This window comes from Triplophysa rosa, linkage group LG10 (assembly GCF_024868665.1).
Source record: "Triplophysa rosa linkage group LG10, Trosa_1v2, whole genome shotgun sequence".
Classification (NCBI taxonomy): domain Eukaryota; kingdom Metazoa; phylum Chordata; class Actinopteri; order Cypriniformes; family Nemacheilidae; genus Triplophysa; species Triplophysa rosa.
The window spans coordinates 26,951,647-26,974,113 of record NC_079899.1 but is presented as its reverse complement, the minus strand read 5'-3'; the positions used below and the strand labels follow the sequence as shown (position 1 = coordinate 26,974,113).

Here is a 22,467-nt window from a genome sequence, read left to right as displayed (position 1 = left end):
CTGTCAAATCACACAGATAATAGACTTAAAGTGGGGTTTACCTTACATTTGTTGTAAACTGCCATGATTTAGCATTGTAGCAGTAAAATCCTGTGAAACAGAAGCTACGGCAGTATACTGATGCGCAGAGCTTTTGAAAATACTAACAGACCTGAATGATTGGTGCAATACAAATATTCTGTTTGTCAAAAGAAACTGTACAGCTCCGAATAAAACAGACGCACAGTCCATCATCAAATACGAAAAAGATTTTCAGAAAGGTTTCATGTTCAAATCATATGAAGGCGGCACAAGCAACACCAGTGTCACACTACAATGACAACAAATCAGAAGACAAAACACAACATCAAACACCCATGGAGGTTTTTTTAATGAAGAACAAAATGTGAAATGTAAAATGTTCATCACAAAAATATGACTACGTCCACATCACCTTTCCCAGTTAGTGTATATTTCATGAACAATGATTGCTAGTCACGTAAAATGGTAACGTTATAACCTTTAATAGATTTCTACTTTAAATCAAGTGGCGTACGTTCTAGTAGCTTTATCTCATAGAATGACTTTGCTGTTGTAAACAAAACATGAACTCTGGAATCTCTTTCGTAAGATTTTTCTTCATTTGCTAAACTTCCTGAGCTTCACACATTTTGTTAGCAGAATCTGAACGTTTCATCTTTTTCATACTTAAAGCTGCTATATGAAAATACATTTGGATTAATTTTATACAGGAGACAAAAAGAAAGGGGGAAACTGCATATTTAAGATTGTTTTAATATATGTATCTCCGCTTTAGAAATAGCACTATTTTCTGAAATGATGACAAAACTTTCACTAATGGTCATTTGCATTTTGCCCCATTCATCACAGATTTACAATATTATACATATAGTACAAAGCAGATTTTATCTGAAACAATATTAAAATAAATGCTCAATAGATACAAAGTTTGAATCATAATTCTCCACAATATACCGGTCTGCGAGTCCTCGCACACATAGGTAAAGCCATTGTCTTCTAATAATAAACTATTAAGTGCAAACTTGAAAAAACTGTGATTGCAGCATCCAGCTTTCCAGATTTCAATTTCAAGACAGAGGATATTAAAGCCAAGAGCATCGTCAAGGCTTTCCCAAACATGTACTTCTTTTTTATAGTAGTTACAAAACAAACAACCAAAATAAAATCAGTGCAAAGTTTTCAACGATGGGGTTTGAATCTATTCCGTATGAAACCTGATTAACAAGGAATTGGGATGGAAGCGATTCTTGGATTCGTTGCCTCTGGTTTTTCCATTCTTGTCTTGATGAAGTCAAGCTTCAATACAGAAACATCATGTGAGCTGCGTTTGAGAGTGAAAATAAAATCAGACCACACGGTACGGCCATTCCACCGATGCACAAACGTTCACGGGCCGGCAGAATGAACCGAGAGAAAAGAGTGGCGTGATGTGACTCTTAGCAGCTATACGACAGTTCCGCTGGGCGAGTTCGCTTGATTCTGCGATGTCAATAAACCCTGAAAAAAGACAATTTGTGGGTTGAGCAGTTCAAACATTACACATACAACAATTAAGAATTTAAGAAGGCCGAAAAGATGAATCCCATGACGTATAATCATTAATGGAATAATAGATCACTCAAAAAAGGAAAACTCTCTTATTTACTCACCACAGTGACGTTACAAACAACACTAACACTGATCCTTTCAAATGAATCCAAATTAGAGGAGCTGAAGAAAGACTGCTTTGTGATTCTTTTAGTTTTACACACATTTAATAGCAGTGTTATTACAACAAAAAAGTTGTTGTATCCAAATATCAAGATGATCCAATATTGTTGTGTAAATGAATAAAGATTAATTTCAAGTTTCAACAGAATTTGTTATCGAGACGTTCTTCTTTAAATGATATTAGAAAGCATCAGCTGCAGTGTTTCCCCAAGGTTTACGGCTTTGGGGGGGCGCTGCGGTCTCTATATTTTTTGCGGCGGAGGTCCGGTCAATACTTTTTTAAATAAATACTGTTAAATCAATCAATCTAATGTTTAACAGGCCATTTGCTTTATATTCTATATAGCCACAGTCTGTATGAAACACAGAAGGTCTGGTAACTGAGAGAATGTGTTGAAGCGAAGTCCCAGTTGTCTATTTTAATATGCTAATAATGCTATTAATATCATAAATGGTGTATGTAGATCACGTTATGTTTTATAATCTGTCACTAACCTATATAGCAAACAGTAAACTGACTGACAGCTAAAAATACTTTATTACTGCTGCATTTTTCTTTACTTTAGCGTTACAGTAAAAGTGTCCATTTATTGACCCGCTCTTGGTGTCTGCAGGTCTTTACATGCGACGCGTCTTTGGCAGGAGAAGCAGCGCTCGCGGAGCGGAAAGGGTTCAAATGAAGCGCGTTTGGCGCTAAATAAAGATATTAGAGGATATAGCGGCAAAATATAATCAACATAAATGTCCCTGAGTGCGTGTGATGTGTGCATCTCAGTTATGTAGACACGCTGCTCAATTTAAACCACAGAAATAGTCTGATGTTTTTAATGGTTCATTATGTCTTGCGGTCCTGATAGAAGGAAGGTTAATCTGGGTGAAAACCTGTCATCCGGTGGTAACTGGACTGTTGCTCAGGGGCAGGGCATGCGCATTTTCACCACCCTGGGAGCGTTTAAAAACGCAATTTTTTATCTGCTTTTCAGGTGGTTGACGCGACATATTTCCCCACACGCGCTCTCTGTCCGCTGGTGAAAGTGTATGGCGTTATTATAATGACAAATGTCGCGAGCGCATTATTACAAGGCGAGAGCGCATTCTTGTAATACGAGCGCGCGAATCTCTCCGCTCGCACGCCGATTTCCTTTGCTCATGCACAAAACTGGACGCGCGCTTTCAACTATACGCTGCTCTCTTATGAATTGTCTCTCCTCTCGCTCAGTGAGCGTGTGCGCACTCAAAATGCGTTCCGTGCGTCCACGAATCCTTTGGTACTCTTGCTCTCGAGAGGTCCTCCTGTGTGTTCCAGGCATTATAGGCTGTCAAAAGTAGTCAACCAATCAGGGATAGGCTTCCACGGCGGGCCAATGAAAACGCCTGTCGGGGGGATGCCCCCCTAAGGTAATGGTAGGGGAAACACTGAGCTTTATGCAAAGTGACCCCCATTAGATTAGGTTTTTGACCATTGTAAATGGGTACAGTTGTAGAATTAGCACACTGAGATCCTCATATCTATGGGATTGTACCATACAAACAGATTTATTAGAAACCAGATTGTAAAAGAATATTAAGATGCGTTTAAAATGTACAGGCTTGCAAACTTTAGGGGAACCAAAAGTGCTTTTTCTCATTTGTGAAGCGTCACAATTGGCACATAATGCAACAAGATTGTCAACAAATTCTACTCACAGATCCAACAAATCTCTGTGTCAACATAATACAATGCTGCCGACATCTTTCACCTCCTGTAATTTGGTGGATTTATGACATGTAATATCTTGGCTTTCTTCATTGAACCCAAACAATAAATTAGACTTTTGGTTGAGATTTCAGACAAACGCATCAGACAGAAGAGCAGCACTTACCACTTTGCCAGGTCTCGCCCACGTGCAAATAAATCCCTCCTGACAAGCGGTGACAATACAGTCTTCTAGAAAGATCAGAACGGTCAGTCTCTCGTGTGCAATCTTTTTACAGATGAGAGGTTCGAGCAAGGGCACGTCTGTCATACGCGGGCAGAGCTGCGTGCCCAGCGTTTTGGCCGGGTCGGTTTTGGTTTTGGTGAGAAGGTTGAGTTTATCGCTGCTCTTGCTGCTGATGTGACCCATGCTGTGGTTCCGCTTGTGATCTTTGTCCGTGTGCCGGTCTTTGCGGTCGTGCAGCGAGAGTGTGGCGAACTTGCTGACGCCCGTGGCGACGGGATTATCCGTCACGCCGCTCTTGCTGTTGCTGGCACCGGCCGCCGAGTGCGGTAGGCTGTTGGAGCGCGGCAGCGGCGCGGGGAGGGAATCACCCGCCGCGTTGCCACCGGAGTTAGTGGCCGTGGTGGCGGCGATGACGACGGCAGCTCCGGTGCCGCCACCGGTGTTCATGACGTTGGTGTGCGTTCTGGTTCGGGACAGGGGCAGGTGAGGAAACAGAATATCCTCTGTGAGGTCCCACAGGCAAAGCTGAGTGTCCTGCCCCACAGAGCCGAAGCGGTATGTCACGCTCGCCGGCCGGCTGTCCGTGGAATTGCGCTTGGAGAGCCGTGACTGCGTGCTGTTGGCCCGGTCGCGACCGAAGTGGATTTGATCCTGAAAGTCCTCGTCACTGCCGCTGAACTCCATGGGGTCGCTCTCCTCCACACTAGTGGTGTAGTGGTCGAACGCCACCACGCTCACCCAAGACTTGTGTCCGTGTCCACGTGCGATCACCCGACACTCCGTAAATGACCAGACGGTCACCAGATCGTCCTCGCCGCCCGCTACAATGTACTTGCCGTCCGGGCTCCAACACACGCAGAGGAGTCCCCCGAAGTAGCTCTTCATGGTCCCGTGCAATTCCACCGCATCAAAGTTGAAGACCCGCAGGAATCCGTCCTGGCTCACGCAAGCCAGGAACTTCCCGTCGGGTGAAAAGGCAAACTCGTTCAAGGCCCCCTCCCCTACCGTCCACTTGAGGAGAGGGTTACGCGTGGACTTGCTCTTGCACGTGTGGACGGCGTAGTTCTCGCCCTGCTTGAGGAGCTGGTAATGAGGAGCCGTGGTTCCGCAGGTGTGCTCCACATTATACAGGTATATGTTTCCGCTGGAATGAGCGACGAGAAAAAGACTCTCGGAGCCCGGCACCCACTTGACACAGGTTACTCGAGATTTGTCTATTAGTCTCTATGAGTGGAGTAGAAGAAAAAGAAACAGTTAGATGTGAAGATTATGTGAGCAATAAGGTACGGGAGGCTGTGCTTTGTTGTGCGATGCAAAGCAGATTGCCTGCAACCACTACAGCTGTGATTTATTCACAATAAAGCACTAGCCTCGAGTACCTTATAGCTTTTATAACACAGTCACCACACAACACAAATAATAAAGCCAAAGAATATGTATCCATGCAACTTTCATGAAGTAAAATCACTTAAAGCCTTTCTTCTGCTGGAAAATATAGGCTGTAAATCGACTGTAAACAGCCACAGAATGTTTTGTTTACGTTGCTAAGGGTGCGTCACAGCTGTGTTTTATTGTGAATAAAGCACAGCTATTGACGAATCAGAATCACTGTACAACTATATTCTGACTGGAACTAACCGGTTTATAAAATAAACATTTCCAACAGCGAGTGCATTACATGTCATCTAGTGAACATCAGTGAAGGTAGATTTAATCGTGAGCACTAACTTCTTCATTGAAGAGTTTGCTGGTCTCTTTCTTGATGGGGTCGATGAGCTGGACCTGCCCAGCGGAGAAGCCCACGAGCAGGGAAACGCTCTCCGCCGTGGCCGTGAGATGATTAAAATCATGACACGTGGGCTGTGTTCCCTTGTATATCCGTTTGTCTATCGGCTTGCTCAAGTCAGCAGCCTGTAAACAATAAAAGCCAAATGTAAACCTGACAATAAAACACTCATGAACATCATATGACCACACAAACAACACGACAACTCAAGCACATGAACTACTGAACACACATGCAACATGTACAACTTCAGCCAGTCAAACAAACAAACATACACACGTTAGGATGGGTGCAGGTGTGTTTCCATGTGTTGCTGAGGGCCTAACCTGCTGATGGTCATTATGATACACACGCGTTTGCACAGCTATCTTTATGAGGACATACATTAACGCAATGCAATCTCTAGCCCGTTACCCTAACCATCAGAACTACATGCCTGACCCTAACCCTGACCCTAAACCTAATTATAACCTAAACCCTAAAACCAAGTCTTCACCCTCAAACAGCCCTTTAAAGGGGTCTCTATGGAGCGAAAATTGTGCCTAAACTTAACAAACAAATCCAGCGTTTTGCAAACAAACGCAACCTTTCATGCAAAAGAAATAAACTCTGAAACAAACAGAGTTTAACATTTGTGAGAAAATCAAGCTGAGAGAATCTCATAAAAAGGTGAGACTTAAACACAGTACATTTATATGGTACACCTTTGCATTTTCTCTCGAATTGCATTATGTATTTGTAAAACGCTTTCTGTTTGTTTCAGAGTTTATTTCTTTTGCATAAAAGGTTGCGTTTGTTTGCAAAACGCTGGATTTGTTTGTTAAGTTTAGGCACAATTTTAGCTCCATAGGTCTCTGGAAGTGAGGACCGGCCAAAATGTCCTCACTTTACTCTCCTTGTCCTCACACCGCTGGTCTACAACTCAAACCGGTCCTCACAAATATAGATGTACAAGCGCACGCGCACGCACGCACGCACGCACACAGTTGTTTAAGACATAATGACTTTCATACTGTACAAACTGTATATTGTTCTATCACATAAGCCTAACCCAATCATTTAGTCCACACAACGTATAGAAACATGTTACACACAGGTGACTTTGATGTGTATGTGCGTGTGTGTCATTCACATGTATTCACATGTAACGTAACGTGAACCAATGTTATTTTAGAAAGGTATAAGGACTAGCGCAGTTCTCACCTTCCTGACGCCTTTATAGATGTAAAAGTAAAGCTCCCGGCCCACATTAAAGCAGATTCTGTCGCCGTTACCGGACTGATCGTTGACGTTGACGAACGACACTCGTACGGGGTTCGAGCCCTGAGAGTTAAAGGGCACGCGGTTCGGTCGACTGTACTCAGAGTGCGTGAGGAGTTTATACGCGCCTTCCCGCGTGCTAAATTGACTCTTGATCTCGTTCATCTCCTTCCCTCCTCCTCCCTCCGCCGCCATCTTTGACATTTACGTTCATCCTTCCGCAGGCCCGGATCTGACGCGCCGCGCATGCGTAGAATGCGCTTGTGTTGCGTTCTCCAGCTCTCGAGCACACAGCGATGCTCTCACTATAGTCACTTCATTCCAAACTTTTTTAGTTGTGATTGTCCTTTTTAACAAGCTGATCATTGACAAAAGATCAGACGCCAGTATTGCTGTATGGAGTCTGTTTCTGTGCACGAGCGCGTACGAACATCTTGATCATTATGAGAGACAAAAATGAGACTTCTCATGAGAAGAGAGTCAGGGGTTTACGTACAAAAGCACAATGAGATGTTAGTGATGATCAGTGAGACTCACTCACGTGATCTGAAATGTATGAATTGATCAGTACAAACCCGTCAGACGTTGTTGGCAGACTGGCGTTTAAATACATGGTAAGAGCTCAAACACGTGCTTCATGCGTTTCTGTGTTTTTAGTAACACGTCCGAAGTCATTTTTTCATTCTCTGTCAGGAGATGTGTAAAGTAGACTCAAGTTCAGACTCTGAATCAGAGACAAACCCAAGATGGTCTGATGTCAACAACAAGGTATTTCTCATGAAGATAACGCTCACGTGCTCGCATGAAGTGTCTGATCTCCTGGACTCATCCGTGTGCTTTTATTAGGCGTTTGAGAATTGGGCAGCTTGTAAGAAACTCCAGCGTTTGAGTGGACAAAACTACCAACAGGTAACTTAACGTTAAAGGAAACAAACAAAGATCGAGTGATGGCAGCGGTTTACACTCATTTATAAGCTGAAAATCATTTATCTGTAAATTGTGTTTTTTGATGTTTCACTTTCAGTGTCTGGATCCGTATGATGGAAGTTCAGAGGACTCTTCGAATTCCTGGAATAAAGGTCCGAAGCGACAAAGGCACAGCGGTTTTAGGGTGAAGGGCAGAGGCCGCAGATCGGCTATCAACGCTCCGTGCCCTCGCAGAGAAACGACCCAGCACGAGCTGACGGACGTTCGTCATCACGGTGACGTTCAGATGAGATCATCCAGTGACACTGAACCGAGCTTTTGTTCTCCCTGCAGGGCTGTAACACGCTTGAAAGTGGACCTGTCTGATTCCGGATTCAACACCAGATCCTCCCTCAACTCACCCGCACTACCGTCAGGTACAGAGACCGTAGAGAGATCCTCCGAAAGGATCCAGTTAGGATCATCTACACTGAGTCCCAGGTCTCCAGACTGCTCCTCTTTCCACGGTGCGTTTTCCAAACGAAAGTTCTTCCCTCCGTCGGGTGACACGGACGAGGGGATGCAGCGCAAACGGCCGTGCATCAGTGACATGGAGGTCGAGAGGGAATGAGCACACCGACTAAACATAACCTCTGGCCTGGAAGATCCTATGATACAATAATTACCACCATTTGTCTAAAAGGTTAATCAAAAAGAAGCGACTGAAAATCATGGTGTGAGACAATAGTTTGGGTTCCTTTTTCGTCCTCTGACATCATGTTTTAAGCTCATTTGACTTTGATGGAACAGAGTTTGAGGAATGTTGAGGCTGCTGTTTTCCTCACACACAATAACAGTAAATGATGATAGAAGCCGTCAGACAAACATTCTGTTCCACAGAAGAAAGTCCTGTGAAATTAAAACTATCCCCCAGTGACAAAACACTACTATAGTACCAGCGGACTGAAGATGGCTCTTTCCAAAATATTCAAGAGATCAGTGCAACAAGCAATTTATATTTGTCTCAAGGATGTCGTCACGGACAACAGTGACTCAATGAAGGTTCTTGTAAATTTAGTAAAAGTTGCATTTCATGGAAAAAATGTTCTAAAAAATTATATCTATTTATTGTGTTTATTATTTGCCTGTGTGTGCCTCTGAGATGGCTCAGACAAGGACATGAAACTGAAAAACATTTGTTTATCACGGGGTTGTACTGTAAATAAATCTAGCACGTTCATGCATCTTTCCACAGAGTCCATTTATTTCAAGCTTTAGACAAAGCAAATGCGTAATAAACCTGTGATGGGGTTGACATTATAATTATGAAACACCTCGAGCATCTGATGTGTGTAAATGTGCTGAAAGACACCATGCTTTACAAATTCTACACGCACACATTTTTGCAGAATATGCAGACCTTTATACACTGCTCAAAAAATTAAGGGAACACTTAATCATCACAGCATAACACAAAGTCAGTTAACCTTCAGGACAAGGAAGCACAAGTGATTGTGAACAATTTTCACTTGTTTTGGTGCAAACAAAAGTGACACCAGGTACACTGGAGAGGCAAGGGTGGTCTGGGGAGGAACATTGTCAGAGGGTCTCACAGACCTCCATGTGCTGTGAAGTATGGGGATGAAATCCTCTGAACTTATGCTGGTGCATAATAATGCCCGGCCTCATGTGACCAGAGTCTGCAGGCAGTTTCTGAATGATGAAGGTATTGATGACATTGACACGTTCCACAGACCTAAATCCAGTTGAGAACCTTTTGGATCTCGTGTATCCAAAGCCGTCAAGTAGCGCCATACTGTCCAGGAGCTCACTTATGCTCTGATCCAGGAAATCTTCCTGAACACCATGTGCCATCTCATCAGGAGTATGCCCAGACAGGCACGTGGGGCCACACGCATCACTGACTAACATGAGTTACTGTGATTTTCATTTTCTTACAGTGATCTTACTATAATTCCTGCCCTGAATGGGTTTATGATTTTGGCATTCTTTGACTATTGACACAATGTTCTCTCACAACATTATACATAGTACATAAGAGTTTTAACCTGGTTATTTCGTTTGTTGCGATCTAATGCGGTGTGATTTAGGTGTTCCCTTAATTTTTTTGAGCCGTGTATTTGAACTTTTTAAAGAGTAAGCTAACTCATTGTAATGATTAAAATGTAAATAGCAAAGAAATGATGATAAAGGTTTGAGGCACACTGTAGCTCCTCAGAAACGGAACAACAAGAACCAAGAATATGTAGTTCCTGTAGCTCAGTCAGTAGAGGTTGTGGGTTCAAGCCCAGGGAACACACGTACCAATAAAGTCAAGTATAGACGAAAACTAAAATGCACTGCAAGTCGCTTTGGAAAGCGTCTGCCAAATGCAGTAATCAATAAGGTGTGTGAGGTGCAACTTCTAAACATCATTAATATAATTTGTCATTAAGTGACGAATGAACAAACAGACACAGATGCTGTACACATGATCAAATGAGTGACATAACATGAACTTTATTGAAAACCACCTTTTTTGCTCAACTTTCATTTTCCATCTAAAACCTCACCAACTAAAACAACTTGCTTCAGAAATCCATCATCCAACCTGCTTCTGACATTCTAACCTCATTCCAAGAAAAACATTATGTATTACATGCCAGTGACATAAAAGTTGAACTACATTTAGTGATTTGCTAAGCAGACTATTAGGAGTGATTAGTTAGGATAAAGCGATATGAATTTCAATCATTATTGGTTAATCTTCTTTTGTTAATCTCGTCATCTACTCGGTACAGAGGATGGCGACTCCGCGCTCATAGAAGTGATGTGGGTCTGCCTTAGTTGCGATGTCAAAATCAACAGTGAATATGAGATCAGCACGGGTGAAGTTCAGATACACTGGCAGAGTGACCTTGAGAACGAGGGGACAAAAGAGAGTTAGTTCAAAATCAAAGAGAAAAAGTCCTACAAGCAGCATGAGAGTACCATACGGACCATGTTTCTCTTCTCAGTGTTGCTCTGCTTCATCCAGCACAGCTGCGTCAGCGGCAGTTCAGTGGAGATGGCCGTGGAGAGTGAGAGCTTGTTGTTTCCACACGTGGCTCCCTGAAGCTTCAGACCTGTGTACAGCAGAAAGACACCATGAATCACAACAGAAGCTCGACGTCTCCCCTTCAGATGAGTGTTCTTCACAGAACTCACCCTTGATGCCGAAGCTGCAGGCGTCCAGTGCGGCTCCCTGGGCAGACGTGACGTTGACTTCTAGATAAAGTTCCTCCAGAGACCAGCTGTTGGCCTGAGCCACGTACTGACGCGTGGCTGTGATGTAAGCCTCGGGCACAAACAGTCGACCCAGATTGGCGTGGATGTTCTGCAGAAGATCAAGACGGCATTAAAACACCAGAGGAACGCGTCTTCTAACCGCATAGACACGTGTGTTCGGTCTGTGAGTGCAGAGGGAAAACCTTGAGCTCTTTGGCACCCCCGCTGGCCGCTCCCTGCGAGATCTGTTGAAGCTGTTTAATTCTCTCGCTGAAGTCTCCGATCCACTGGATGACAGTCATGGACACAGGAACGGTGTATCTGCACCAGCTGCGAGGTATAATGCCTGTGGCACAACAACAGACACTGATAATCAAACATCTCAAGATTCATTTGCTTTGCACTTTATGAACACGAGCAGTGTGGTGCTTACCTTTGACAAGGTCATTGATGAGCGTGCGCAGGTCGTTGGTCTGCTTTTTCTTGCCCTCGCACACCTGCACCACATCCGTGAGGTCCTGGCGGACATCCTGCAGCATACGAGCGCCCATCTTCACCTCCCGCTCGAAGAACCTGAACAGAGGATCCTACAAAACACAACAGCTCTAAACAACACGAATCAACGGCCTTCAAACGCGAGGCCACGGGATGGATGTGCGAGTGTACCTTGATGTTCTCCACGGTGCGTTTTAGGGGGTTGACTGACTCTGGGATGAGATGAAGCCAGTTGGAGGCCGTGGTGTGAAGAATTCGCATCCAGGCGGGCTGCGTGTCAGACGAAGATGTCGTGCGCTGCTTCTTCTCCGTTTCGTAGGCCAGATCGTCCTCATCCTCCAACACCTGCATTTTCAACAACTTTCCCATCATGTCAGTGCCTGAGGGAAGGGAGGGGCATCGTGAGGGAGAAAGTGAAAAGGGAGATCAAATGAACTGCTGGACAAACTCGTATGTGCTGGTTCATGAGGAGAGGCCATGAGATCAGACACAATTTAACTGAACAGTGACGGACGGCATCAGAAAGAGCTGGACATAACAGTGACGTGACAGCAATGAAATACAGCTCCACACTCTGCGTGACCGTAAACAATAAAACATGTGAAACGCTGAGATAAATGAAGCACCAAATGATCAAAGTCTGCAGGAACCGCAACTAAAATACAAACAGAGAGGTGAAAGTTCATGGGTGCGGTAAGAGTTGTGTACCAATCAGGAACACAAAGACAGATGGTGATCAATGACGTCTCCCCAGCATGTCAGTTGTGTGACGCTCATACCCTGAGTGGTGAGCAGAACTTTCTCCGCGTTGCTTGGCAACCCCAGCCAAGACGGAGTCTGCGTATCAGGCAACATCTCTACCCAGTGAATGAACTCCTCACGCCTGCAGGACACAGAGAACAAGAGGTCAGCAGAGCTGCAGGGCCACTCAAACACGGCCGACACTAACAGCATCTCTGGCTGACCGGATGCCGTCGGGCATTTTGATGTCATTGTGTCCGTCCACTTTGAGAGCCAGTTTGAATTCGCTGTCAAAGCTGCTGGTGGTGAACAGACGGTCCAGGAAGGTGATGAGCAGTCTCTGATCAAACTCATTATCGATGCGGCCGCCATAGATGGACTGAGCCATCAGGGTCTTCAGCGCTGCCCACGGAATCTTATCGGGTGAGATGTTCTGACGACCCTGCGTAGAACACGGTGAAGTTCAGTTCCTCGGCTCACACCAAATAAAAGCAACATTCACCTACAACAACGGAAATAAAAGCGCATTCCAACCTTCGCAGTGTCATCTAGCCACGTATCCACGGTGTCACAGGCAGAGCGCAGATCAGACTCTCCAAACTCATATTTCTTAGACCAGCCGAGCGGTGCGTAACGTAGGCGTTCCTGAATGACCGCGTGGAACCAGGCCAAGAGGAAGTACAAGCGAGCACGTTCATTTGGAGACTGTGACATAAAGCAGACAGGTAAGTCATGAGGAAATAGAGCCTGTGCTTCAGTGTGAATATCCTAAATAAACCACATTTAGCACCACTTTTCACAATTTTAAGTTTCAGAACAACAATGCTAAAGCGGATTCAACAGTGAAACTCAATGCTAAACATAAACGCAAGTCTGCTTCCATCAATAAGCTCTGTTGCTTACCTTACACATGCGTGCAACAGGAATACTGCTGAACGTGCGCAGCATGTTGGCCTTCACGCCAGGAGGAGGCTCGAAAACAAAGATGCGTCCTGCACGCAACAGGTTCACAGGGACCTGAGGGAGTCGTTGACATGCATCAGTCTACACAACATTAAACAACAAAGCAGAGAACAGATGTGACGGAGCAGAGGTCTAACCTTCGGGTTGATCTCCATGGTCAGGAAAAGACGGAAACTGGCATGCGGCTGCATGGAGTGAAGTTTCTTCTCCAGCTGCATGAGCCAACCAGGCGCCAAATGAACGTTCTCCAACATCACCCACCTTCAACACAACAGCATTATCATCAAAAATCATCATCCTCATCACCCTCGACTGTGAAAGGTCAGTGGTTCTCACCTGCCGGACTTCACCGCTGTGTTGATGTCTCGGTCAGCTTTATTGAAGCCTTCAGCAGAACCTTAAGACAAGAGGAAGCGTTCATTGGCACGGGCTCTGGCTGTTGGATGACTGAGGATAATGTTGAAGGTTCTTACCAATAGAAATGGAGGTGATGTGTTTGTTCTGCTCAGCGGCTAGATCCCGGACCAATCCACTGGCATCGTAACCCGGCACGGAACACATCAGCACCGGAATCCCCGGCTTCACCTGTAGACAAAAGCATGTCTATTACTGGTTCAATGACATTGACAAGAATAAACAGCGAGAGTCGGCCCTTCACCTCACTATCCACAATGTTGGCCAGATCAAGAGGTTGTTCCATGATGGCCATGAAGTTTTCTCCCATGACTTTAGACACAAAGATGTGTGACATGGCCAGCAGACGATCGAGTCGGAACGTCTGGATCAACAGCAGCTGATGAACCGCCTGACCAATGGGAGCTGAGGACAAATGTGAAAAACTGCTTACTTCTGGACACTTTCAGATGATGTTGTGTATGAAAAAGCATGAAAACTCACTGGACGTCTTCTCTTCCATCCACACGTAGGGCACAGACAGCTCTGGAGAGTTGCTTTCCAGCCACATGAAGAACTGCTACAATACAGAAAGGCATCATTTCATCAATTGTTTTGGTTTGACAATTGTGAGACAGCAGAGTGGACAGATGGACAGACGGACGGACAATCACCTCATCAGCCTGGACCTTGGCCACCAGGTCTTTAAACGCAGGCAGGAAGCTGAGACGCACCATTGCTTCTGACTGCTCGCTGCACAGACCCTTCACCTGCGGCACAGCAGTCCCGGTTAACACAATCTCTTTCCCACGCAAAAAGTGCTGGAACTCTGCATCATAAGACGGTTCACTGGAGAACAGAAAAGAAAACATGACATCAGTCCGTCAAACCTCTCAAAAATCAAAAGAATTAAAGTCTTGGTTTTATGTTGAAATTCCGCTTGTGTGTACCTGGTCAAACCCTTCAGGTTGATTCTGGCGAGCAGCACTGCAAACGTGATGTGATCTTGATGCAACATTCCTCGAGCTACTCTGTTAAATGCAACCTGAATACAAAAACATGATACATTACTCAGGGTATATACAGAAATCATGGAGCTAAATGTAATATTTTAAGATCTTTTTAAGACACTTTCCATACATTTTAAGACCTCATCACCACTTCAAGTTTTAATCGTACATTAACTTACATTTACTGTATACTGATTGTAAGACAGCACAACTAAACAGTCTTAGTTTGTGATAACTCCTTATTAAAGCAACATCCTTCAGAAGGGTGGGAAGGAAGCCCCAGTGAATGATTCTTGCGACTAACCCAATGCAAGGTTTACTAGAAAGAGAAACGAGGCTACGCTAATCGCCTTCTGACACACAGAGCAGTACACCTCACGCTTATTCACAGAGACGGCCCTCAACCATGCTTCCAACTCTTTATCCTCCAACCATTTGCACGAAAACTTGCATTTCTCCATTAGTCAACCATGTTGTTTAACAACTGGCTGTAAATGGACCGCCCACTATTCACCTACACAATGATTACATTCAGGCAAACTTTAGCATAAGACCTCTTTCGACAAATATGAAAAGATGATACACAATTTAATTCCTTGGAAAATGGCATTTAAGACTTTCTGATACTTTTTAAGGGCCTTCGTTTTCTCTAAATGTATTTATCAACTTCCTTACTTTCTAAGACCCCGCGGACACCCACATTATTTCCCTGAAGTCTGAATAAATGCAGGCAGAGTTTCTCACCTGGAACAGGTCTTTGGTGATGACGGACAGACGCTGCGTGTGGTCGCTCACACTCTTCAGATTGGAGTTCTCATATAACACAGTGTGATAAATATCCAAGAAGAAATGCAACGAGTACTGATACAGAAAATGCATCTGAGAGCAAGACAGAACATTGTGCATGGGTGAGAGAGACGCAGATACAGTGGAGAAATCTTAAACACACTTCATGTCGGCATGAAATTGAGTTAGTGTGCACGTGCGAGACCTGGTTCAGAGTTTCCATGGTGAAATAGATGCTGCTGCAGGCAGAAGATAGAGACAGATACTGCTGAGACACAGTCTCCACCTCCTGCATAACGATGTCCGTTTCCTCCACTTTCCTGGTCACTTCCTTAGCTTCCTTCTTGAGATTCTCCAGGGTGGTGATGATGGTGTCATCGTCCAGAATACGACCCTTGACTTCATTCAGGGCCTGTAGCAGAGACTTCTCCAGCTGACGCAGACGAAGCTGGAATTCACCTGAGGACATTTAAAACACAGCAGACCGTAAACTCTCTTGTCATGAGGCATGGGCATGCGGGTCAACATCATCACACTCACCCTGCAGCTTCAGCAGGTCTGAGCGCTTCTCATCCACGTCTGGTCGCTCCGCCTTCAAAACCTCGTTCAGACACTGACTCTGCAGACTGCTACGGGTCACGGTGAAGTTCACAAAGGTCACACGCGAGCAAAGGTCTGGAGGGAATTCAACCTGCAATGGCACATCAAAGTTTAGTCGTTTTGAAGTTTCAGAACTCGCAGTTACTCTAAAGGAAGAACGAGAACGCACCGTCGGGTCTCGCGTAGAGAGGAAAATGACGAAGGAAGGAGACAAATCAATGTCCTGATCTCCGAGAGTGATGAGAACTCGGCCGCCGGTTCTGCGCACCTCTCTGTTGAGCACTGGGTTCAGTATGGGGTCGTAGCTCTCCACATCCTGCAAAATGCACAACAAAAGCATTGAATCACGAGCAACTTGCGGGAGGGACACCTACTGATACGTGAGCGAGTATACCTGCACCAGCAGAGGGTTGCCAAATCTCAGAGCACTCTCCAAATTCTTCCTGAACGCATCGTCTAAAAAGCTTGTGCGAGTGATCTTTCTTTCTTTGTATTCGTTCATTATGAACTCTGTGGCCTGGCCCGATGGATCAATGATCAGAGGATATCTGCAAAACACCATTGTGAAGCATTTCATTCATTCAACAGTTCATCCATGTCCAGATCAAAGTGCTTTTCTCTACACACATCCGGCATCAGGTACCTGTTGAATCTCTTCAGCATGATGGCATTCTCGGTGCACAGATCATCGGCAGGCAGAGAGTTGGCCTGCCAGCGCAGTCTCTCATCAGCATTGGACAGATATTCAGTCCTGGCGATGTCTGTGCGGAACTGGGAAAAAAGTTTTCTTTTACAAAACACAGCATGGTCCCCGTGTTCGTAGCAATGAATTTGAAACCCTTGAAACCCTGGAAGGAGGTTAGCACCCGTTTTAACTCTGGCTGATCAAATCTAACATTGAGACAATGATGTGAACACATTGAGAAACAATCCCAAGATTGTTTCTCCTGGATTACATTTTGTAACTGCTGCTAAATGTTGGCATCACATTTTTATGATTAGATATGGTGTTAATGTTTATCAATGTATTCTCATTTCCTTTCTGTACCTGAATGTTGGCCTGCTGGAGGTGATGAGACCAGGTGGTGAAGAGGTTCTGTCTCATCTGCTGATCAAAATAACCAGCATAAGCAATGAACGCAGCAGAGAGAAGACAGTCACCAGCGATGGTGGACATCTGATTCTTGAAAGTCTCGCTGGTCTTTTCCCATCGCTCCCTCTCAGCAGATAAACTCTTTAGGAGCGCCGTACTGCGGTTCACCTATAGAACCACACAGAACCACAGACGTCAGAAGTTATTCTGAATTATTCCACACAGATGTGCAGACGTGACGTTCTGACCTTTGCCTCCACAGCTGCCAGGTCAGCCTTGATGGCCTGAGCTTCAGAGATGAGCACTGCATACTCCTCCTTGTAGCGTGCGATGCTGGCCTCCAGATCTCGGATCATCTGCTCCACCTCCTCTGCTTTAGTCTTGTTGTCTGTAGCGTCATCCTCCAGTTTTTGCAGCTCGTTCCTCAAGGGTTCAACTTGCTTCAGCATATCTGCATAATTCAGCTGAACACACACGCACAGATGACGACCGGCGTGACAGCAGACGCATGACAAGTCTGATTCAAGAGTGTACTCGTACCTGAGCGATCGCCCATTTGACCATCGGTCCACAGGCCAGAGACGCCCGGTTCACCTGCTCGTAGTTGTAACTGGGGTTGGACATGTAGTTCTTCTTCATCTTTTCACGGATGGAGTCACTGTCACGAAGGCATGAGATGTTAGAACGGTTGGCAACTGTCCGTGTGAAATGATGGCTTAAACTATATCAGCTGCACTGACCGGTGTTCTGTTATCTAAGATACCTGACAGTTACAAGTGTGTGGAAATGAGTGTATGAATGGAGATGATACCTCGTGTCCTCAGAGACAAAGTTGACTATGCTGGAGATGAAATTGTCTCTGATAATAACTTGTCTGATCTTTTTCCAGTCACTGGTCTCCTCCCCCAGCAGGAGGCAGATCGACTCTAGAGCCAGTTTAACCGCTGCGGGGGGGTTGGCCATAGCACGTACTTCAACAAGATGCTGTTTCTTTATAGAGCTGACGGCTGGAGAGGGAATGGAGGGGTGGGGGGTTTAGGATCATGGAGGATAAACGGTTCGTGTGGTGGGAGCAGAACAGCTGCGGTGATGAAAAGAGGGAACGTTACGCGCTAACCCGAGCACTCGGCTCACTTCTGCTATCAGCAGTTACCCTGACCTTGACTGACCCTAACCCTCAACACCCCCCTCCCTACCGCTTTAAAACACTGCAGCCACTGCTCCGCACCAAACACATCAATCACCTGATCTCATCAGCAGAAAAGTTCACAATAGTGGGGATGAAGTTCTCGCGCATTATGATGGAGCGAATCTGTTTCCAGTCGGTGGTGCTCTCGCCCAGCAGCAGGCAGATGGATTCCAGAGCCAGTTTGACCGCTGCCGGCGGGTTGGCCATCGATCGCACCTCCACTAAGTGCTGCTTCTTAATAGATTTAACAGCTAATCGAGCCACGAGCAAAGACAGGAAAAGAGCAGAGACGCAGTTAACGGACACAACAAACGTACAGAAGAGACGTCAAAGCAGAAACAGTCGGATGGAAGCAAACATTCACCAATGCAGTCTCTTGGAGACCCACCTTCACACTTTTACAAACGCTTCTCGCTCGACGATTGTTTGACCTACATCCGCCATGAACATTAAAGGGATACTCCACCAAAAAATGACAGTTCTGTCATCGTTTACTTACTGTTCCTAACCTGTATAAACTTGAAAGATGTTTGGAAAAATGTTATTTCTGGGACATCGTTGACCACCATAGCAGGAAAATGTATTGTTGTTGTTGAACACCAAATGAGTTATTTTGAAGAATTCAGGAAAGCAAACCGTTCTAGGGCACCCTTGATTACCATTTTAATATGGTAGTCAATGATGATGTCCCAGAAATGTCTAATGCTAATTAATGGAATTATTGCTCATTACAAATATCTTTCTTTGTGTTCAACGAAGACATTTATACAGGTTTGGAAAGGAAGTCATTTTTGGATGGAGTTTAACAACAACAATAACTGGAGTTTACTCGTCATTTATTCATGAGAAGAACCTTTCTTTTGATGTAATACGTTTAATTTTGTCATTTTTAGGCTGTGTCTGATAATGAATGTGAAAGTGCCGTGGGATTAAGAAGCACAGTTCTCATGCGATTCATTGAAATATTACGAGGTCGAGCCACTGAAGATGTTCACGTTTTAAACCTAGATTTAGCAAGACACTTTCCCGTCAGTATATGCAAAGGTGAATATTTCCTTTGAAGCAGAAATTTTGAACAGAAAACTGAACTCGCTCAGTGCATTTACTGTGACCAGATTCTCTCAAATGTAAATCAGACGCAAGAGTGACAGACTACACCACAAGCAGTGACAGGGAAACCACAGGGAAACGAACACCTTGCTGGAGCGAGAACACGTACCGTTCTGAGCCTCGACGACGGCCGGCTCCACCTTATCTAAATCCTCCTTCACTCTCAACTGCTTGTCTTTAATCACTTCCTGCTGCTTGTAAACTGCTTCCTGTATCTCTTGACTCATGACCTGTTCACCAAAAGCAGAAAGTTACACAAGTATTTTGAGAACAACAGAGCAGATTTTAAGGCTGGAATCCCTCATCTTACTTTTTTCTTCTCAGCCTCCTGCTGGTCTTTCACCATCTTCTTGAGTTTGTCGTTGGCGGCAGCGTTCTTCACCTCCAGCTCTTGACTCTTGATGCGCAGGTCTCGCCGCAGCTCCTCCACCTGAGACGCACACGATAACACGCTCAAGTAACACATGACTCATGTTCTCAGCACCTATCAGCCTAAAAGTGTGTTTGCGCAAACCTGATCTACGGTCTCTTTGATTTTGCGCAGACCAACATTGAGGTGCATCTGCTGCTCTTCCAACTCGCTGCGTTTCTCGTTGAACAGGTTTGCGTAGTGGTTGATGAAGTCCAAGTAATGGCGCGGGGTGATGGCCATTGTGCGTCCACCACGCTTGGCCAGGCGGTTGTTAGCCTGAAGCAGAGAGAATCAGAGAACACTCATGACTAGAGATGCACTGATTGCAATTTTCTTTGCCGATTCCGGTTTCCGATTTTATTATAAGTGAATCCTGCCGATTCCGATTTTTGCCGATTCCGATTTTCTATCCACAAACTATAATTGACAGTATACTGTATATAAAACCATATTAACTTTTCTTCAATGCACATTTTTTTATTTTCATTACATAAATGTTTGAACATTCCCCAAATTCAGTTCTCCAAGCTGCATTAAATTACAGAATCTTTTCTTTCCCAAACAACTCTTAAATTGAAGAACTCGGTGACTGAAAAGAAGTACAAATAATAAAATATAACTAAACATGTCACTTAATTTACCTTTTTCATTTTTGTACTCGTCTCACAAAAGTCTAAGATAACAATAAAATACTTTATTCTCGTCTGTTTCCGTTTATGAAACTAACATTGCTTTATTTTATTTTTTATGAAATGTAAAATAAATTGTCTTTATCTTGGGTCTGTAGGATTAAAAGAAGTGGGTTAATTTTTGCTGCAACTTCAATAAAAAAGTTAAAAATCTTATGAGTGAATTCTACTCTAAAGATGTATATGTATTTGCAGTTTTTTGTGTTAGTAAAGAACTCAATCAGATGTATATCACATATATTGGTTGATTTATTCATTTTTTTATATTTTGGATTTTTAAAAACAAGCCGAAGTCGTGTTGAATGTCATTTTACCTAGGTGAAATGACCACAGTTTTAACGTAAGACAAGGAATCAGGTTGAATGGAATTTACGTTTTGTTTTACACAGAGTGAACGACTTCAGCGTGAGTTTAGCATGTGTCAGAGTTTAGCATCACTGTTAGCATACATACCCCATGTAGACGGAGCAGCGCGAGATGAACTACAGTGCACCTTTTTGTCTGTACAGTACATGATGCGTGTGCACGCGCGTGCAGTCAGCGGATATGAGAGATGCGCGTCAGTCAGCAGAGACTCGCGGTACGGTGGACCCACATGCGAGTATAAACGAGCCGTGAAAGACAGGCTGTGCGCGCGCACGTATACATTTTTACTTGCGGCTTTGAGTGTACTGACGGCTGTGGCGTTCTTGCCCGCATCACGGGCAACAGAAGATCGGCTTGGAATCGGCGAGACGTGAGACTGACCGGCTGGTCACCGGTCCGGCCGATCATACGAAAAACCGTCCAATTCCGGTCTCTGGCCGGTCAATCGGTGCACCTCCACTCATGACCTTCCTCAATGTGCTTTAAACGAGACACATTCCAGCGTTTTTCTCACCTGATGCAGCGTCTGATGAACAAACACACAGCCGTTGACGATGGCCCCGCGGTGGGTGGGCGGCTGGGGCAGTTTGTCGTACACTATGGGCATGTAGTCAGGAACTTTGTAGTTTGGCTTCTCGAGGTCCATCTTGCTGGTGAACTCTTTGCCCACCTGGTAGAGCGCCTCAGTGGACCAATCACCAAACCAGTTCAACACACACCTGCAGAAAAACCACCGTCAGTACAACCAACATGCAAACACTGTAAAACCAAAATAATACAAAAAGATACAACTCCAGGGTGTCTCTCAGGCCGCTCAAGATCACACCTGTTGAAGAGAGCAGGTGACGTTGCCGCGCGGTCCTTCAGACCCTCTGATGATGGGTTCATGGTGAAGACCACATGCAGGTTCCTGATCACCTGACTAGTGAACCATTTGTAAAGCTCCTCATGGGTGTCCAACATTAGGCCCTCTTTCTGCGCTCCTTCTTTGCACTGGGTCATCAGGGTGGCATATTCATCGCCCTCAAACAGCCCGGGCACCTAAAGTAACACACACTTCAGAACTCAAAAGAACACAAATGAACTGTGCATTGATCGTTCAATCACGTGACGCACCTCTCCGTTGGCCAGCAGTGTGTTCATGCGCTCCAGGAAGCCAGAGTCCAGCACGTTAGACTCATCCATAATGAATGCGATCTTCTCGTTCTTGCATCCAGAGCGACGCAGGACCGTCCGCAGGTCTTCATCGAAGTCCTCACCAGTGTATTTTCTGTGGACCTGTGATGACAGGGACAAAACCTTAAAACATCTGAAGACAGCATCCATTCTGGGTGTTTTCAGAGTGTTAGGAGGTTAATGTCAACCTTAATCTGATAGACGCTCAGTCCGTTCATCCAAGCCACAAATCGAGAGAGTGTCGTCTTTCCAGCACCGCTGACACCGATCAGAAGCAGATGACCCTGCGGCTGACGGAAGATTCTAGAGACCATCGGTAAAGCGTCAGTGACAGTCAACAGGGTGAAACGGCATTAATTCGAACTCTCCGCACCTGTCAATTCTCAGCACGTGATCCAAAACCTCATTAAAGAGCACCAGAGGAACATCCAGCTCCTCCTCGTAGAACACTTTCAGTCGGGCCTTCACGTAATCACGCAGCTCCTCCTGCTCCACAGGAACATAGTCCTACAGGAGAACAGAAGAAGAAGAGCAGGTCAACAGTTTTCACTGGTGTCGTCCGGCAGTGTTCA

At 45.0% G+C, this 22,467-nt stretch overlaps 3 protein-coding genes across 4 annotated transcripts in view; 1 reads left to right on the top strand and 2 right to left on the bottom strand.

The window, feature by feature from the left end:
• Window positions 1–1,402: 1,402 nt before the first annotated feature.
• On the bottom strand, window positions 1,403–6,916 carry wdr20a (WD repeat domain 20a). The gene is made up of 4 exons (XM_057343401.1): window positions 6,643–6,916; window positions 5,382–5,564; window positions 3,594–4,877; window positions 1,403–1,518 (listed from the first exon to the last, which is right to left on the bottom strand). Exons 1-4 carry the CDS (start codon window positions 6,901–6,903, stop codon window positions 1,465–1,467), a joined length of 1,782 nt encoding a protein of 593 aa, XP_057199384.1. The 5' UTR covers window positions 6,904–6,916; the 3' UTR covers window positions 1,403–1,464.
• Window positions 6,917–6,979: 63 nt separating this feature from the next.
• On the top strand, window positions 6,980–9,997 carry LOC130559991 (uncharacterized). The gene is made up of 4 exons (XM_057343414.1): window positions 6,980–7,313; window positions 7,393–7,467; window positions 7,546–7,608; window positions 7,724–9,997. Exons 1-4 carry the CDS (start codon window positions 7,251–7,253, stop codon window positions 8,234–8,236), a joined length of 714 nt encoding a protein of 237 aa, XP_057199397.1. The 5' UTR covers window positions 6,980–7,250; the 3' UTR covers window positions 8,237–9,997.
• Window positions 9,998–10,095: 98 nt separating this feature from the next.
• Window positions 10,096–22,467, bottom strand: part of dync1h1 (dynein, cytoplasmic 1, heavy chain 1) — a 36,734-nt gene continuing 24,362 nt past the window's right edge. Inside the window, exons 44-78 of one of the 2 annotated variants that reach the window (XM_057343396.1) lie at window positions 22,269–22,402; window positions 22,084–22,198; window positions 21,836–21,997; window positions 21,546–21,760; window positions 21,234–21,438; window positions 19,767–19,940; window positions 19,563–19,682; window positions 19,362–19,482; window positions 18,198–18,393; window positions 17,494–17,611; window positions 17,202–17,417; window positions 16,909–17,121; window positions 16,504–16,631; window positions 16,255–16,408; window positions 16,030–16,176; window positions 15,801–15,951; window positions 15,466–15,719; window positions 15,219–15,353; window positions 14,415–14,509; window positions 14,139–14,313; window positions 13,969–14,044; window positions 13,730–13,890; window positions 13,545–13,656; window positions 13,408–13,468; window positions 13,209–13,332; window positions 13,012–13,125; window positions 12,643–12,813; window positions 12,333–12,550; window positions 12,147–12,250; window positions 11,539–11,747; window positions 11,306–11,459; window positions 11,076–11,218; window positions 10,813–10,981; window positions 10,606–10,730; window positions 10,096–10,522 (exon numbers count right to left, since the gene is read on the bottom strand). In XM_057343396.1, the coding sequence (XP_057199379.1) occupies window positions 10,394–10,522; window positions 10,606–10,730; window positions 10,813–10,981; window positions 11,076–11,218; window positions 11,306–11,459; window positions 11,539–11,747; window positions 12,147–12,250; window positions 12,333–12,550; window positions 12,643–12,813; window positions 13,012–13,125; window positions 13,209–13,332; window positions 13,408–13,468; window positions 13,545–13,656; window positions 13,730–13,890; window positions 13,969–14,044; window positions 14,139–14,313; window positions 14,415–14,509; window positions 15,219–15,353; window positions 15,466–15,719; window positions 15,801–15,951; window positions 16,030–16,176; window positions 16,255–16,408; window positions 16,504–16,631; window positions 16,909–17,121; window positions 17,202–17,417; window positions 17,494–17,611; window positions 18,198–18,393; window positions 19,362–19,482; window positions 19,563–19,682; window positions 19,767–19,940; window positions 21,234–21,438; window positions 21,546–21,760; window positions 21,836–21,997; window positions 22,084–22,198; window positions 22,269–22,402 (5,298 nt within the window). In that variant the 3' untranslated portion in view covers window positions 10,096–10,393. Of the gene's footprint in view, window positions 10,523–10,605; window positions 10,731–10,812; window positions 10,982–11,075; window positions 11,219–11,305; window positions 11,460–11,538; window positions 11,748–12,146; window positions 12,251–12,332; window positions 12,551–12,642; window positions 12,814–13,011; window positions 13,126–13,208; window positions 13,333–13,407; window positions 13,469–13,544; window positions 13,657–13,729; window positions 13,891–13,968; window positions 14,045–14,138; window positions 14,314–14,414; window positions 14,510–15,218; window positions 15,354–15,465; window positions 15,720–15,800; window positions 15,952–16,029; window positions 16,177–16,254; window positions 16,409–16,503; window positions 16,632–16,908; window positions 17,122–17,201; window positions 17,418–17,493; window positions 17,612–17,764; window positions 17,961–18,197; window positions 18,394–19,361; window positions 19,483–19,562; window positions 19,683–19,766; window positions 19,941–21,233; window positions 21,439–21,545; window positions 21,761–21,835; window positions 21,998–22,083; window positions 22,199–22,268; window positions 22,403–22,467 lie in introns of both variants that reach the window. The other variant, XM_057343397.1, reaches the window with a different exon arrangement.